Source organism: Bombina bombina, chromosome 1 (genome assembly GCF_027579735.1).
Source record: "Bombina bombina isolate aBomBom1 chromosome 1, aBomBom1.pri, whole genome shotgun sequence".
NCBI classification, from domain to species: Eukaryota; Metazoa; Chordata; class Amphibia; order Anura; family Bombinatoridae; genus Bombina; species Bombina bombina.
The window spans coordinates 1551347080-1551364211 of NC_069499.1; the positions used below are offsets into that span (position 1 = coordinate 1551347080).

Consider the following 17132-nt stretch of genomic DNA (forward strand, 5'->3'; position numbering starts at 1 on the left):
TTCCCTACAGGAAGTGGCAAAGAGAGCACACAGCAGAGCTGTCCATATAGCTCCCCCCTAGCTCCACCCCCCAGTCATTCGACCAAAGGTTAAGAAGCCAAAGGAGAAACCATAGGGTGCAGTGGTGAATGTAGTTTAAACAAAAAATTTTTTACCTGACTTAATTGCCAGGGTGGGCCGTGGACTGGATACACCGCAAGAGAAAGTAATTTATCAGGTAAGCATAAATTCTGTTTTCTCTTGCAAGGTGTATCCAGTCCACGGATTCATCCTTTACTTGTGGGATACCAATACCAAAGCTTTAGGACACGGATGAAGGGAGGGAACAAGACAGGTACCTTAAACGGAAGGCACCACTGCTTGCAAAACCTTTCTCCCAAAAATAGCCTCCGAAGAAGCAAAAGTATCGAATTTATAAAATTTGGCAAAAGTATGCAGTGAAGACCAAGTCGCTGCCTTACAAATCTGTTCAACAGAAGCCTCATTTTTGAAAGCCCATGTGGAAGCCACTTCTCTGGTAGAATGAGCAGTAATTCTTTCAGGAGGCTGCTGGCCAGCAGTCTCATAGGCCAAATGGATGATGCTTTTCAGCCAAAAGGAAAGAGACGTAGCAGTCGCTTTCTGACCTCTCCTCTTACCAGAATAGATAACAAACAAAGAAGATGTTTGTCTGAAATCCTTAGTTGCTTGTAAATAGAACTTTAAAGCACGAACTACATCAAGATTATGCAAAAGTCGTTCCTTCTTCGAAGATGGGTTAGGACACAGAGAAGGAACAACTATTTCCTGGTTAATATTCTTGTTAGAAACAACTTTAGGAAGAAAACCAGGTTTGGTACGCAAAACTACCTTATCTGTGTGGAACACCAGATAAGGTGAATCACACTGTAAGGCAGATAATTCTGAGACTCTTCGAGCAGAAGAGATAGCTACCAAAAACAAAACTTTCCAAGATAACAACTTAATATCTATGGAATGTAAAGGTTTAAACAGAACCCCTTGAAGAACTGAAAGAACTAGATTTAGACTCCATGGCGGAGCCACAGGTTTATAGACAGGCTTGATTCTGACTAAAGCCTGTACAAACGCTTGAACGTCCGGTACCTCTGCCAGACGCTTGTGCAAAAGGATAGACAGAGCAGATATCTGTCCCTTTAAAGAACTAGCCGACAATCCTTTCTCCAAACCGTCTTGGAGAAAAGACAATATCCTGGGAATCCTAATCTTACTCCATGAGTAACCCTTGGATTCACACCAACAAAGATATTTCCACCATATCTCATGGTAGACCTTCCTGGTGACAGGCTTTCTAGCCTGGATCAGAGTATCTATAACTGACTCAGAAAAACCACGCTTTGAAAGAATTAAGCGTTCAATCTCCAAGCAGTCAGACGTAGAGAAACTAGATTTGGATGCTTGAACGGACCCTGTATTAGAAGGTCCTGCCTCATTGGCAGTGTCCATGGTGGGACAGATGACATGTCCACTAGGTCTGCATACCAAGTCCTGCGTGGCCACGCAGGCGCTATCAAAATCACCAACGCCTTCTCCTGCTTGATTCTGGCGATCAGACGAGGGAGAAGAGGAAACGGTGGGAAAACATAAGCCAGATTGAAGGACCAAGGCGCTACTAGAGCATCTATCAATGCCGCCTTGGGGTCCCGGGACCTGGATCTGTAGAGAGGAAGCTTGGAGTTCTGATGGGACGCCATCAGGTTCAACTCTGAAATGCCCCATAGCTCAGTTAGCTGGGCAAATACCTCCGGGTGGAGTTCCCACACCCCTGGGTGAAAAGTCTGACGACTTAGAAAATCCGCCTCCCAGTTGTCTACACCTGGGATGTGAATTGCTGATAGATGGCAGGAGAGGGCCTCCGCTCACCTGATTATTTTGGTTACTCCCCTCATCGCTAGAGAACTCTTTGTTCCCTTGATGTAAGCTACAGTCGTAATGTTGTCCGACTGAAATCTTATGAATTTGGCCGCAGCTAGGTGAGGCCATGCCTGAAGCGCGTTGAATATCGCCCTCAGTTTGCGCTACAGATGGCCGAGGAATGGAATGAAGAACTCGGCAAGTAGTTAAAAGTTTCAACTTTCTGACCTCCGTCAGAAATATTTTTATTTCTACCGAATCTATTGGTGTTCCTAGGAAGGGAACCCTTGTGAGTGGGGACAGGGAACTCTTTTTGATGTTCACCTTCCCCCCGTGAGACCTTAGAAAGGCCAATACAATCTCCGTGTGAGCCTTGGCTCTGTGAAAAGACGGCGCCTGAATTAAGATGTCGTCCAAATAAGGCGCCACTGCTATGCCCCGCGGTCTTAGAACCGCCAGAAGGGACCCTAGCACCTTTGTGAAAATTCTGGGAGCAGTGGCTAAGCCGAATGGAAGAGCCACGAACTGGTAATGCTTGTCTAGAAAAGCGAACCGGAGGAACCGATAATGATCTTTGTGGATTGGGATATGCAGGTACGCATCCTTTAGATCCACGGTAGTCATATATTGACCTTCCTGGATCATAGGTAAGATTGTCCGAATGGTCTCCATCTTGAATGATGAGACTCTGAGGAATTTGTTTAGAAATTTGAGATCCAGGATTGGTCTGAAAGTTCCTTCTTTTTTGGGAACCACAAACCGGTTTGAGTAAAACCCCAGCCCTTGTTCCGCAATTGGAACTGGGTGGATCACTCCCATTGTATGTAGGTCTTCTACACCGCGTAAAAACGCCTCTTTCTTTGTCGTGTCTGTAGACAGACGAGAAATATGGAACCTTCCCCTTGGAGGGGAGTCCTTGATTCTAGAAGATATCCCTGGGTAACAATCTCTAAAGCCCAGGGATCGAGAACATCTCTTGCCCAGGCCTGAGTGAAGAGAGAAAGTCTACCCCCTACTTGATCCGGTTCCGGATCGGGGGCTACCCCGTCATGCTGTCTTGGTAGCAGCTGCAGGCTTTTGGCCTGTTTACCCTTGTTCCAGCCCTGATAAGGCTTCCAGGTTGCCCTGGGCTGTGAAGCGTTACCCTCTTGCTTTGCAGCTGTAGAGGCTGAAGCGGGACCGCTCCTGAAATTACGAAAGGAACGAAAATTAGCTTTGTTTTTAGCCTTAAAAGGCTTGTCCTGGGGGAGAGCATGGCCCTTTCCCCCGGTGATTTCTGAAATAATCTCTTTCAATTCTGGCCCGAAAAGGGTCTTTCCCTTGAAAGGGATATTTAACAATTTGGATTTTGACGACACATCGGCCGACAATGACTTGAGCCAAAGCGCTCTGCGTGCCATAATGGCGAAGCCTGAATTTTTTGCCACCAACTTAACTGATTGCAAACCGGCATCTGTGATAAATGAATTAGCCAGCTCTAAAGCCTTAATTCTATCCATAATATCGTCATATGAGGTCTCCGTCTGGAGCGACTCCTCCAGCGCCTCAAACCAGAAAGCCGCTGCAATAGTTACAGGAACAATGCAGGCAATAGGTTGGAGAAGAAAGCCTTGTTGGCAAAGAGAATGACTGGGGGGTGGAGCTAGGGGGGGAGCTATATGGACAGCTCTGCTGTGTGCTCTCTTTGCCACTTCCTGTAGGGAAGGAGAATATCCCACAAGTAAGGATGAATCCGTGGACTGGATACACCTTGCAAGAGAAAAGGAAAATATTTAACCTCAAAATTTCCTCAGCATTCACATTCCATTATAAAGGGACTTGCAAGGGAGCGTGCATCTGCCATGTGCAGGCACAGTCATGTTATTTCCCTTCTCAGTTTAAGGACGTTTACTATGAAAACTTACAAGATTTCAGGGAAATCTCATGTGATCACAGTAAAGCAAAGTGTGAGATCAGCCCTAACGAAGCTGATTGGCTGTCTTTTCCTTTCAACATGCAGCTGACAATAGCAAGAGGATAACTGTTTACATAGCACTCACTCTGGTTAGTTAACCCTTTAACGACCAAGGACGTGTCATGCACGTCCTACAAAAAGTTTCAGTTAAGGACCAAGGAAGTGCCTGACACATCACCTGGGGTTTTAAGCGGTGGAAGCAATCGTGATTGCTTCCACCCGCTTTCAAGGTATTAGAGTGATGCCTCTCAGCATCGGCCAGTGATGGTGCCGATTGTTGGTGGGTGGGAGCCATAGTAGGAAGACAGGTGGGCAGCCTATTGCTGGTCGATTCCTGTGTCCCTGAAGTCCGCGCAATTGTGTGGGAGCGTACACACGCTACATTTATATTTAATTAAATGTATGGGAAGGAGGGAGAGGGAGGGGAGAATAAATGTTGAAAGAGAAAGGGATCTGGGAGGGGGTAGGGAATTGAGGGGGGGCAGCCACACTATAGAAAAATTATTTTTTTAGATAAAAAAATAATAATAAAATTTCAGCAAACTGGGTAATGGCAGACAGCTGCCAGTACCCAAGATGGCGGCATATAGGTAGAGGGGGAAGGGTTAAAGAGCTGTTTGGGGGGGGAGTCAGGGAGGTTAGGGGCTAAGGGGGGATCCAGCATTGCAGACTAAATATAAAAAATGCCTTTTATTTTAGTACTGGCAGAGTTTCTGCCAGTACTTAAGATGGTGGTATCAATTGTGAGGTGGGGGAAGGAAGAGAGCTGTTTGAGAGGGGTCAGGGAGGGATCAGGGGGTGGGATATGTCAGGTGGGAGGCTGATCTCTACACTAAAGCTAAAATTAACCCTACAAGCTCCCTAATTAACCCCTTCACTGCTGGGCATAATACAAATGTGGAGCGACATTTAGCGGCCTTCTAATAACCAAAAAACAGAATTTATGTTTACCTGATAAATTACTTTCTCCAACGGTGTGTCCGGTCCACGGCGTCATCCTTACTTGTGGGATATTCTCTTCCCCAACAGGAAATGGCAAAGAGCCCAGCAAAGCTGGTCACATGATCCCTCCTAGGCTCCGCCTTCCCCAGTCATTCGACCGACGTAAAGGAGAAATATTTGCATAGGAGAAATCATATGATACCGTGGTGACTGTAGTTAAAGAAAATAAATTATCAGACCTGATTAAAAAAACCAGGGCGGGCCGTGGACCGGACACACCGTTGGAGAAAGTAATTTATCAGGTAAACATAAATTCTGTTTTCTCCAACATAGGTGTGTCCGGTCCACGGCGTCATCCTTACTTGTGGGAACCAATACCAAAGCTTTAGGACACGGATGAAGGGAGGGAGCAAATCAGGTCACCTAAATGGAAGGCACCACGGCTTGCAAAACCTTTCTCCCAAAAATAGCCTCAGAAGAAGCAAAAGTATCAAACTTGTAAAATTTGGTAAAAGTGTGCAGTGAAGACCAAGTCGCTGCCTTACATATCTGATCAACAGAAGCCTCGTTCTTGAAGGCCCATGTGGAAGCCACAGCCCTAGTGGAATGAGCTGTGATTCTTTCAGGAGGCTGCCGTCCGGCAGTCTCATAAGCCAATCTGATGATGCTTTTAATCCAAAAAGAGAGAGAGGTAGAAGTTGCTTTTTGACCTCTCCTTTTACCAGAATAAACAACAAACAAGGAAGATGTTTGTCTAAAATCCTTTGTAGCATCTAAATAGAATTTTAGAGCGCGAACAACATCCAAATTGTGCAACAAACGTTCCTTCTTTGAAACTGGATTCGGACACAAAGAAGGCACGACTATCTCCTGGTTAATGTTTAGTACGTAAAACCACCTTATCTGCATGGAACACCAGATAAGGAGGAGAACACTGCAGAGCAGATAATTCTGAAACTCTTCTAGCAGAAGAAATTGCAACCAAAAACAAAACTTTCCAAGATAATAACTTAATATCAACGGAATGTAAGGGTTCAAACGGAACCCCCTGAAGAACTGAAAGAACTAAATTGAGACTCCAAGGAGGAGTCAAAGGTTTGTAAACAGGCTTGATTCTAACCAGAGCCTGAACAAAGGCTTGAACATCTGGCACAGCTGCCAGCTTTTTGTGAAGTAACACAGACAAGGCAGAAATCTGTCCCTTCAAGGAACTTGCAGATAATCCTTTCTCCAATCCTTCTTGAAGAAAGGATAGAATCTTAGGAATTTTTACCTTGTCCCAAGGGAATCCTTTAGATTCACACCAACAGATATATTTTTTCCCTATTTTGTGGTAAATTTTTCTAGTTACAGGCTTTCTGGCCTGAACAAGAGTATCAATAACAGAATCTGAGAACCCTCGCTTTGATAAGATCAAGCGTTCAATCTCCAAGCAGTCAGTTGGAGTGAGACCAGATTCGGATGTTCGAACGGACCTTGAACAAGAAGGTCTCGTCTCAAAGGTAGCTTCCATGGTGGAGCCGATGACATATTCACCAGGTCTGCATACCAAGTCCTGCGTGGCCACGCAGGAGCTATCAAGATCACCGATGCCCTCTCCTGATTGATCCTGGCTACCAGCCTGGGGATGAGAGGAAACGGCGGGAATACATAAGCTAGTTTGAAGGTCCAAGGTGCTACTAGTGCATCTACTAGAGTCGCCTTGGGATCCCTGGATCTGGACCCGTAGCAAGGAACCTTGAAGTTCTGACGAGAGGCCATCAGATCCATGTCTGGAATGCCCCACAGTTGAGTAATTTGGGCAAAGATTTCCGGATGGAGTTCCCACTCCCCCGGATGTAATGTCTGACGACTCAGAAAATCCGCTTCCCAATTTTCCACTCCTGGGATGTGGATTGCAGACAAGTGGCAGGAGTGAGCCTCCGCCCATTGAATGATTTTGGTCACTTCTTCCATCGCCAGGGAACTCCTTGTTCCCCCCTGATGGTTGATGTACGCAACAGTCGTCATGTTGTCTGATTGAAACCGTATGAACTTGGCCTTTGCTAGCTGAGGCCAAGCCTTGAGAGCATTGAGTATCGCTCTCAGTTCCAGAATATTTATCGGTAGAAGAGATTCTTCCCGAGACCAAAGACCCTGAGCTTTCAGGGGTCCCCAGACCGCGCCCCAGCCCATCAGACTGGCGTCGGTCGTGACAATGACCCACTCTGGTCTGCGGAAGCTCATCCCCTGTGACAGGTTGTCCAGGGACAGCCACCAACGGAGTGAATCTCTGGTCCTCTGATTTACTTGTATCGTCGGAGACAAGTCTGTATAGTCCCCATTCCACTGACTGAGCATGCACAGTTGTAATGGTCTTAGATGAATGCGCGCAAAAGGAACTATGTCCATTGCCGCTACCATCAAACCTATTACTTCCATGCACTGCGCTATGGAAGGAAGAGGAACGGAATGAAGTATTTGACAAGAGTTTAGAAGTTTCGTTTTTCTGGCCTCTGTCAGAAAAATCCTAATTTCTAAAGAGTCTATTATTGTTCCCAAGAAGGGAACCCTCGTTGACGGAGATAGAGAACTCTTTTCTACGTTCACTTTCCATCCGTGAGATCTGAGAAAGGCCAGGACAATGTCCGTGTGAGCCTTTGCTAGAGGAAGGGACGACGCTTGAATCAGAATGTCGTCCAAGTAAGGTACTACTGCAATGCCCCTTGGTCTTAGCACCGCTAGAAGGGACCCTAGTACCTTTGTGAAAATCCTTGGAGCAGTGGCTAATCCGAACGGAAGTGCCACGAACTGGTAATGCTTGTCCAGGAATGCGAACCTTAGGAACCGATGATGTTCCTTGTGGATAGGAATATGTAGATACGCATCCTTTAAATCCACCGTGGTCATGAATTGACCTTCCTGGATGGAAGGAAGAATTGTTCGAATGGTTTCCATTTTGAACGATGGAACCTTGAGAAACTTGTTTAGGATCTTGAGATCTAAGATTGGTCTGAACGTTCCCTCTTTTTTGGGAACTACGAACAGATTGGAGTAGAACCCCATCCCTTGTTCTCCTAATGGAACAGGATGAATCACTCCCATTTTTAACAGGTCTTCTACACAATGTAAGAATGCCTGTTTTTTTATGTGGTCTGAAGACAATTGAGACCTGTGGAACCTCCCCCTTGGGGGAAGCCCTTTGAATTCCAGAAGATAACCTTGGGAGACTATTTCTAGCGCCCAGGGATCCAGAACATCTCTTGCCCAAGCCTGAGCGAAGAGAGAGAGTCTGCCCCCCACCAGATCCGGTCCCGGATCGGGGGCCAACATCTCATGCTGTCTTGGTAGCAGTGGCAGGTTTCTTGGCCTGCTTTCCCTTGTTCCAGCCTTGCATTGGTCTCCAGGCTGGCTTGGCTTGAGAAGTATTACCCTCTTGCTTAGAGGACGTAGCACTTGGGGCTGGTCCGTTTCTACGAAAGGGACGAAAATTAGGTTTATTTTTGGCCTTGAAAGACCTATCCTGAGGAAGGGCGTGGCCCTTGCCCCCAGTGATATCAGAGATAATCTCTTTCAAGTCAGGGCCAAACAGCGTTTTCCCCTTGAAAGGAATGTTAAGCAATTTGTTCTTGGAAGACGCATCCGCTGACCAAGATTTTAACCAAAGCGCTCTGCGCGCCACAATAGCAAACCCAGAATTTTTCGCCGCTAACCTAGCCAATTGCAAAGTGGCGTCTAGGGTGAAAGAATTAGCCAATTTGAGAGCACGGATTCTGTCCATAATCTCCTCATAAGAAGGAGAATTACTAGTGATCGCCTTTTCTAGCTCATCGAACCAGAAACACGCGGCTGTAGTGACAGGGACAATGCATGAAATTGGTTGTAGAAGGTAACCTTGCTGAACAAACATCTTTTTAAGCAAACCTTCTAATTTTTTATCCATAGGATCTTTGAAAGCACAACTATCTTCTATGGGTATAGTGGTGCGTTTGTTTAGAGTAGAAACCGCCCCCTCGACCTTGGGGACTGTCTGCCATAAGTCCTTTCTGGGGTCGACCATAGGAAACAATTTTTTAAATATGGGGGGAGGGACGAAAGGTATACCGGGCCTTTCCCATTCTTTATTTACAATGTCCGCCACCCGCTTGGGTATAGGAAAAGCTTCGGGGGGCCCCAGGACCTCTAGGAACTTGTCCATTTTACATAGTTTCTCTGGGATGACCAAATTCTCACAATCATCCAGAGTGGATAACACCTCCTTAAGCAGAGCGCGGAGATGTTCCAACTTAAATTTAAATGTAATCACATCAGGTTCAGCTTGTTGAGAAATTTTCCCTGAATCTGAAATTTCTCCCTCAGACAAAACCTCCCTGGCCCCCTCAGACTGGTGTAGGGGCCCTTCAGAAACAATATCATCAGCGTCCTCATGCTCTTCAGTATTTTCTAAAACAGAGCAGTCGCGCTTTCGCTGATAAGTGGGCATTTTGGCTAAAATGTTTTTGATAGAATTATCCATTACAGCCGTTAATTGTTGCATAGTAAGGAGTATTGGCGCGCTAGATGTACTAGGGGCCTCTTGTGTGGGCAAGACTGGTGTAGACGAAGGAGGGGATGATGCAGTACCATGCTTACTCCCCTCACTTGAGGAATCATCTTGGGCATCATTTTCTCTAAATTTTGTGTCACATAAATCACATCTATTTAAATGAGAAGGGACCTTGGCTTCCCCACATTCAGAACACAGTCTATCTGGCAGTTCAGACATGTTAAACAGGCATCAACTTGATAACAAAGTACAAAAAACGTTTTAAAATAAAACCGTTACTGTCACTTTAAATTTTAAACTGAACACACTTTATTACTGCAATTGCGAAAAAGTATGAAGGAATTGTTCAAAATTCACCAAAATTTAACCACAGTGTCTTAAAGCCTTAAAAGTATTGCACACCAAATTTGGAAGCTTTAACCCTTAAAATAACGGAACCGGAGCCGTTTTTATATTTAACCCCTTTACAGTCCCTGGTATCTGCTTTGCTGAGACCCAACCAAGCCCAAAGGGGAATACGATACCAAATGACGCCTTCAGAAAGTCTTTTCTATGTATCAGAGCTCCTCACACATGCATCTGCATGTCATGCTTCTCAAAAACAAGTGCGCAATACAGGCGCGAAAATGAGACTCTGCCTATGATTAGGGAAAGCCCCTAGAGAATAAGGTGTCCAATACAGTGCCTGCCGGTTATTTTACAAAATTCCCAAGATTAAAATAATTCCTCAAGGCTATGGAGTATAAAATATGTTTATATATAAATCGATTTAGCCCAGAAAATGTCTACAGTCTTAAAAAGCCCTTGTGAAGCCCTTATTTACTGTCTGTAATAAAATGGCTTACCGGATCCCATAGGGAAAATGACAGCTTCCAGCATTACATCGTCTTGTTAGAATGTGTCATACCTCAAGCAGCAAAAGTCTGCTCACTGTTCCCCCAACTGAAGTTAATTCCTCTCAACAGTCCTGTGTGGAACAGCCATCAATTTTAGTAACGGTTGCTAAAATCATTTTCCTCTTACAAACAGAAATCTTCATCTCTTTTCTGTTTCAGAGTAAATAGTACATACCAGCACTATTTTAAAATAACAAACTCTTGATTGAATAATAAAAACTACAGTTAAACACTAAAAAACTCTAAGCCATCTCCGTGGAGATGTTGCCTGTACAACGGCAAAGAGAATGACTGGGGAAGGCGGAGCCTAGGAGGGATCATGTGACCAGCTTTGCTGGGCTCTTTGCCATTTCCTGTTGGGGAAGAGAATATCCCACAAGTAAGGATGACGCCGTGGACCGGACACACCTATGTTGGAGAAATCAACGCCAAAGCCACATATGTCTACTATTTTTGAACAAAGGGGATCCCAGAGAAGCATTTACATTATTTGCGGTGAAATGGTGGTATGAAATATACTAAAATGGGCCTAGCCAATACTTTGGGCTGTTTACTAAAAAAAATATATACATGTGAAGGGTTATTCAGGGATTCCTGACAGACATCAGTGTTACAATGTAACTATCGCTAATTTTGAAAAAAATAATGGTTTGGAAATAGCAAAGTACTACTTGTACTTATTGCCCTATAACTTGCAAAAAAAGCAAAGAACATGTAAACATTGGGTATTTGTAAACTCAAGACAAAATTTAGAAACTATTTACCATGGGAGTTTTTTGGTGGTTGTGGAGATTTTGGGGTTCAAAGTTAGAAAAAGTGTTTTTTTTTTTAATTTTTTCATCATATTTAATATTTTTTCATAGTAAATTATATGATATGATGAAAATAATGGTATCTTTATAAAGTCCATTTAATGGCGAGAAAAACTGTATAAAATATGTGTGGGTACAGTAAATGAGTAAGAGGAAAATTACAGCTAAACACAAACACAGCAGAAATGTAAAAATAGCCCTGGTCCCTAACGGTAAGAAAATTGAAAAATGGTCTGGTCACTAAGGGGTTAAAGGGACAGTCAAGTCCAAAAAAACCTTTCATGATTTAAATAGGAACATTTTAAACAACTTTCCAATTTACTTTTATCACCAATTTTCCTTTGTTCTCTTTGTATTCTTAGTTGAAAGCTAAGCCTAGTAGGTTCATATGCTAATTTCTTAGACCTTGAAGGCCGCCTATAATCTGAATGCATTTTGACCACTAGAGGGCGTTAGTTCATGTGTTTCATATAGATAATATTGAACTTACGCATGTGAATTTACTGAGGAGTGAGCACTGATTGGCTAAAATGTCAAAGTCTGTTAAAAGAACTGAAATAAAGGGGCAGTCTGCAGAGGCTTTGATACAAGGTAATCACAGAGGTAAAACGTGTATTATTATAACCGTGTTGGTTATGCAAAACTGGAGAATGGGTAATAAAGGGATTATCTATTTTTTTAAACAACACACATTCTGGCGTTGACTGTCCCTTTAAAGAAAGTTTGAGATAAAATATCTTCCCTTTTTTACATAGAGATGCTCAGGTGATATTTTCCTGTCAGCTTTTTACAGTTATGTTGCATCACTTTCAAGTGATTTAGCATATGAGTATTATGTCCCTTTAAGAGTAAATCTAGGTAGGCTGATAAAAGTTCAGGAGTGTGTATGTGTCTTTAACAATCTATGTATAACATTGCTATAAACAATTTAGCAAACACTGCTGCCTGATGGCTTAAGTCACCTGCACGCTCCTGAGCTCACCTAGGATAACTCTTTAATAAACGATACCAAGAGAACTAAGCAAAATTGCTAAGAACATTTTAGAAAACAAAGCTTAATTGGTTTGATATGCCCTGAAGTGCTGTACTTACAAAATGAATGTAAGAACTAATGAAAGAAAAGAAAGAAACGCACAGGCAGAAAAAAGACTTGCTTTTACCATGTGGTGTATAATAAATAAAACATTAAAACCAAGGATGTTCCCATCGCTCGTGGTATGAAGAGCATCTGTAGCTTTACCCCAGGACTACACCCCCAGAAGGAATATCACACAGCAAATGGTGCAGCGTGTCCCTCCCCTCTTACCTGGGATTCTGTTATTTCTTTCTTGATCAGAAAGCTGACTTGATCACGATCTGTCCTGGAATAGTACATTCTGCAGAAGGATTGCTTGCCGTCACGACCTGCTCTTCCCGATTCCTGGTAATAGCCGGCCATTGACTTGGCAATATTCCAATGAGCCACAAACCTGGCACAAATAAATCAGTATACATAAACAAAGTGTAATAATGATAAGGAACAATATAAAATAACTACAGAGTAATAGAATACATTTGTGGCACTTATTTTTATTATGTTTTTTTTTATATACTTTATTTCAGAAGTTTGAAAACTAAGAAAGCCACCACCTGCATTGTTCGTAGGGTGCCACCATATTTAAACGTAGGTGCTTGTAGGACACTACTATATTTAAACCTAGGTGTTCGTAGGGCATTACCATATTGAAAACAGAGGTGTTTGTAGGGATCCACCATATTGAAAACAGAGGTGTTTGTAGGGCACCACCATATTGAAAAACCTAGGTGTTTATAGGACACTACCATATTGAGACATAAGTGTTAGAAAGGCACCACCGTATTGAGACATAGGTGTTTGTAGGGTGCCAACATATTGAAACCTAAGTTACTTTGAGCATCATGTGATGAGATTCTACGAAGAAACAGGGCCGTTATGTCCGCATTGTTGGTGCATCGTTACAGCTCATACACCTGTAGCGCTAAAAACCTGTAAAAACAGAATTTATGTTTACCTGATAAATTACTTTCTCCAACGGTGTGTCCGGTCCACGGCGTCATCCTTACTTGTGGGATATTCTCTTCCCCAACAGGAAAAGGCAAAGAGCCCAGCAAAGCTGGTCACATGATCCCTCCTAGGCTCCGCCTACCCCAGTCATTCGACCGACGTTAAGGAGGAATATTTGCATAGGAGAAACCATATGGTACCGTGGTGACTGTAGTTAAAGAAAATAAATTATCAGACCTGATTAAAAAAACCAGGGCGGGCTGTGGACCGGACACACCGTTGGAGAAAGTAATTTATCAGGTAAACATAAATTCTGTTTTCTCCAACATAGGTGTGTCCGGTCCACGGCGTCATCCTTACTTGTGGGAACCAATACCAAAGCTTTAGGACACGGATGAAGGGAGGGAGCAAATCAGGTCACCTAAATGGAAGGCACCACGGCTTGCAAAACCTTTCTCCCAAAAATAGCCTCAGAAGAAGCAAAAGTATCAAACTTGTAAAATTTGGTAAAAGTGTGCAGTGAAGACCAAGTCGCTGCCCTACATATCTGATCAACAGAAGCCTCGTTCTTGAAGGCCCATGTGGAAGCCACAGCCCTAGTGGAATGAGCTGTGATTCTTTCGGGAGGCTGCCGTCCGGCAATCTCGTAAGCCAATCTGATGATGCTTTTAATCCAAAAAGAGAGAGAGGTAGAAGTTGCTTTTTGACCTCTCCTTTTACCGGAATAAACAACAAACAAGGAAGATGTTTGTCTAAAATCCTTTGTAGCATCTAAATAGAATTTTAGAGCGCGAACAACATCCAAATTGTGCAACAAACGTTCCTTCTTTGAAACTGGTTTCGGACACAGAGAAGGTACGATAATCTCCTGGTTAATGTTTTTGTTAGAAACAACTTTTGGAAGAAAACCAGGTTTAGTACGTAAAACCACCTTATCTGCATGGAACACCAGATAAGGAGGAGAACACTGCAGAGCAGATAATTCTGAAACTCTTCTAGCAGAAGAAATTGCAACTAAAAACAAAACTTTCCAAGATAATAACTTAATATCAACGGAATGCAAGGGTTCAAACGGAACCCCCTGAAGAACTGAAAGAACTAAATTGAGACTCCAAGGAGGAGTCAAAGGTTTGTAAACAGGCTTAATTCTAACCAGAGCCTGAACAAAGGCTTGAACATCTGGCACAGCGGCCAGCTTTTTGTGAAGTAACACAGACAAGGCAGAAATCTGTCCCTTCAGGGAACTTGCAGATAATCCTTTTTCCAATCCTTCTTGAAGGAAGGATAGAATCCTAGGAATCTTAACCTTGTCCCAAGGGAATCCTTTAGATTCACACCAACAGATATATTTTTTCCAAATTTTGTGGTAAATCTTTCTAGTTACAGGCTTTCTGGCCTGAACAAGAGTATCGATAACAGAATCTGAGAATCCTCGCTTCGATAAGATCAAGCGTACAATCTCCAAGCAGTCAGCTGGAGTGAAACCAGATTCGGATGTTCGAACGGACCCTGAACAAGAAGGTCTCGTCTCAAAGGTAGCTTCCAAGGAGGAGCCGATGACATATTCACCAGATCTGCGTACCAAGTCCTGCGTGGCCACGCAGGAGCTATCAAGATCACCGACGCCCTCTCCTGATTGATCCTGGCTACCAGCCTGGGGATGAGAGGAAACGGCGGGAACACATAAGCTAGTTTGAAGGTCCAAGGTGCTACTAGTGCATCCACTAGAGCCGCCTTGGGATCCCTGGATCTGGACCCGTAGCAAGGAACTTTGAAGTTCTGACGAGAGGCCATCAGATCCATGTCTGGAATGCCCCACAGCTGAGTGACTTGGGCAAAGATTTCCGGATGGAGTTCCCACTCCCCCGGATGCAATGTCTGACGACTCAGAAAATCCGCTTCCCAATTTTCCACTCCTGGGATGTGGATAGCAGACAGGTGGCAGGAGTGAGACTCCGCCCATAGAATGATTTTGGTCACTTCTTCCATCGCCAGGGAACTCCTTGTTCCCCCCTGATGGTTGATGTACTCAACAGTTGTCATGTTGTCTGATTGAAACCGTATGAACTTGGCCCTCGCTAGCTGAGGCCAAGCCTTGAGAGCATTGAATATCGCTCTCAGTTCCAGAATATTTATCGGTAGAAGAGATTCTTCCCGAGACCAAAGACCCTGAGCTTTCAGGGATCCCCAGACCGCGCCCCAGCCCATCAGACTGGCGTCGGTCGTGACAATGACCCACTCTGGTCTGCGGAATGTCATCCCTCGTGACAGGTTGTCCAGGGACAGCCACCAACGGAGTGAGTCTCTGGTCCTCTGATTTACTTGTATCTTCGGAGACAAGTCTGTATAGTCCCCATTCCACTGACTGAGCATGCACAGTTGTAATGGTCTTAGATGAATGCGTGCAAAAGGAACTATGTCCATTGCCGCTACCATCAACCCGATCACTTCCATGCACTGAGCTATGGAAGGAAGAGGAACGGAATGAAGTATCCGACAAGAGTCTAGAAGTTTTGTTTTTCTGGCCTCTGTCAGAAAAATCCTCATTTCTAAGGAGTCTATTATTGTTCCCAAGAAGGGAACCCTTGTTGACGGAGATAGAGAACTCTTTTCCACGTTCACTTTCCATCCGTGAGATCTGAGAAAGGCCAGGACAATGTCCGTGTGAGCCTTTGCTTGAGGAAGGGACGACGCTTGAATCAGAATGTCGTCCAAGTAAGGTACTACTGCAATGCCCCTTGGTCTTAGCACAGCTAGAAGGGACCCTAGTACCTTTGTGAAAATCCTTGGAGCAGTGGCTAATCCGAAAGGAAGCGCCACGAACTGGTAATGTTTGTCCAGGAATGCGAACCTCAGGAACCGATGATGTTCCTTGTGGATAGGAATATGTAGATACGCATCCTTTAAATCCACCGTGGTCATGAATTGACCTTCCTGGATGGAAGGAAGCATAGTTCGAATGGTGTCCATCTTGAACGATGGAACCTTGAGAAACTTGTTTAAGATCTTGAGATCTAAGATTGGTCTGAACGTTCCCTCTTTTTTGGGAACTATAAACAGATTGGAGTAGAACCCCATCCCTTGTTCTCTTAATGGAACGGGATGAATCACTCCCATTTTTAACAGGTCTTCTACACAATGTAAGAATGCCTGTCTTTTTATGTGGTCTGAAGACAACTGAGACCTGTGGAACCTCCCCCTTGGGGGAAGTCCCTTGAATTCCAGAAGATAACCTTGGGAGACTATTTCTAGCGCCCAAGGATCCAGAACATCTCTTGCCCAAGCCTGAGCGAAGAGAGAGAGTCTGCCCCCCACCAGATCCGGTCCCGGATCGGGGGCCAACATTTCATGCTGTCTTGGTAGCAGTGGCAGGTTTCTTGGCCTGCTTTCCCTTGTTCCAGCCTTGCATTGGTCTCCAAGCTGGCTTGGCTTGAGAAGTGTTACCCTCTTGCTTAGAGGACGTAGCACTTTGGGCTGGTCCGTTTCTACGAAAGGGACGAAAATTAGGTTTATTTTTTGCCTTGAAAGGCCGATCCTGAGGAAGGGCGTGGCCCTTACCCCCAGTGATATCCGAGATAATCTCTTTCAAGTCAGGGCCAAACAGCGTTTTCCCCTTGAAAGGAATGTTAAGTAACTTGTTCTTGGAAGACGCATCAGCCGACCAAGATTTCAACCAAAGCGCTCTGCGCGCCACAATAGCAAACCCAGAATTCTTAGCCGCTAACCTAGCCAATTGCAAAGTGGCGTCTAGGGTGAAAGAATTAGCCAATTTGAGAGCATTGATTCTGTCCATAATCTCCTCATAAGGAGGAGAATCACTGTCGACCGCCTTTATCAGCTCATCGAACCAGAAACATGCGGCTGTAGCGACAGGGACAATGCATGAAATTGGTTGTAGAAGGTAACCCTGCTGAACAAACATCTTTTTAAGCAAACCTTCTAATTTTTTATCCATAGGATCTTTGAAAGCACAACTATCCTCTATGGGTATAGTGGTGCGTTTGTTTAAAGTGGAAACCGCTCCCTCGACCTTGGGGACTGTCTGCCATAAGTCCTTTCTGGGGTCGACCATAGGAAACAATTTTTTAAATATGGGGGGAGGGACGAA

At 44.3% G+C, this 17132-nt stretch overlaps 1 protein-coding gene across 1 annotated transcript in view; it reads right to left on the reverse strand.

The window, feature by feature from the left end:
* Nucleotides 1-17132, reverse strand: part of RECQL5 (RecQ like helicase 5) — a 273753-nt gene that overhangs the window by 145636 nt on the left and 110985 nt on the right. The window contains exon 7 of the mRNA XM_053709050.1: nt 12308-12470. Coding sequence (XP_053565025.1) covers nt 12308-12470 — 163 coding nt within the window. The remainder of the gene's footprint in view (nt 1-12307; nt 12471-17132) is intronic.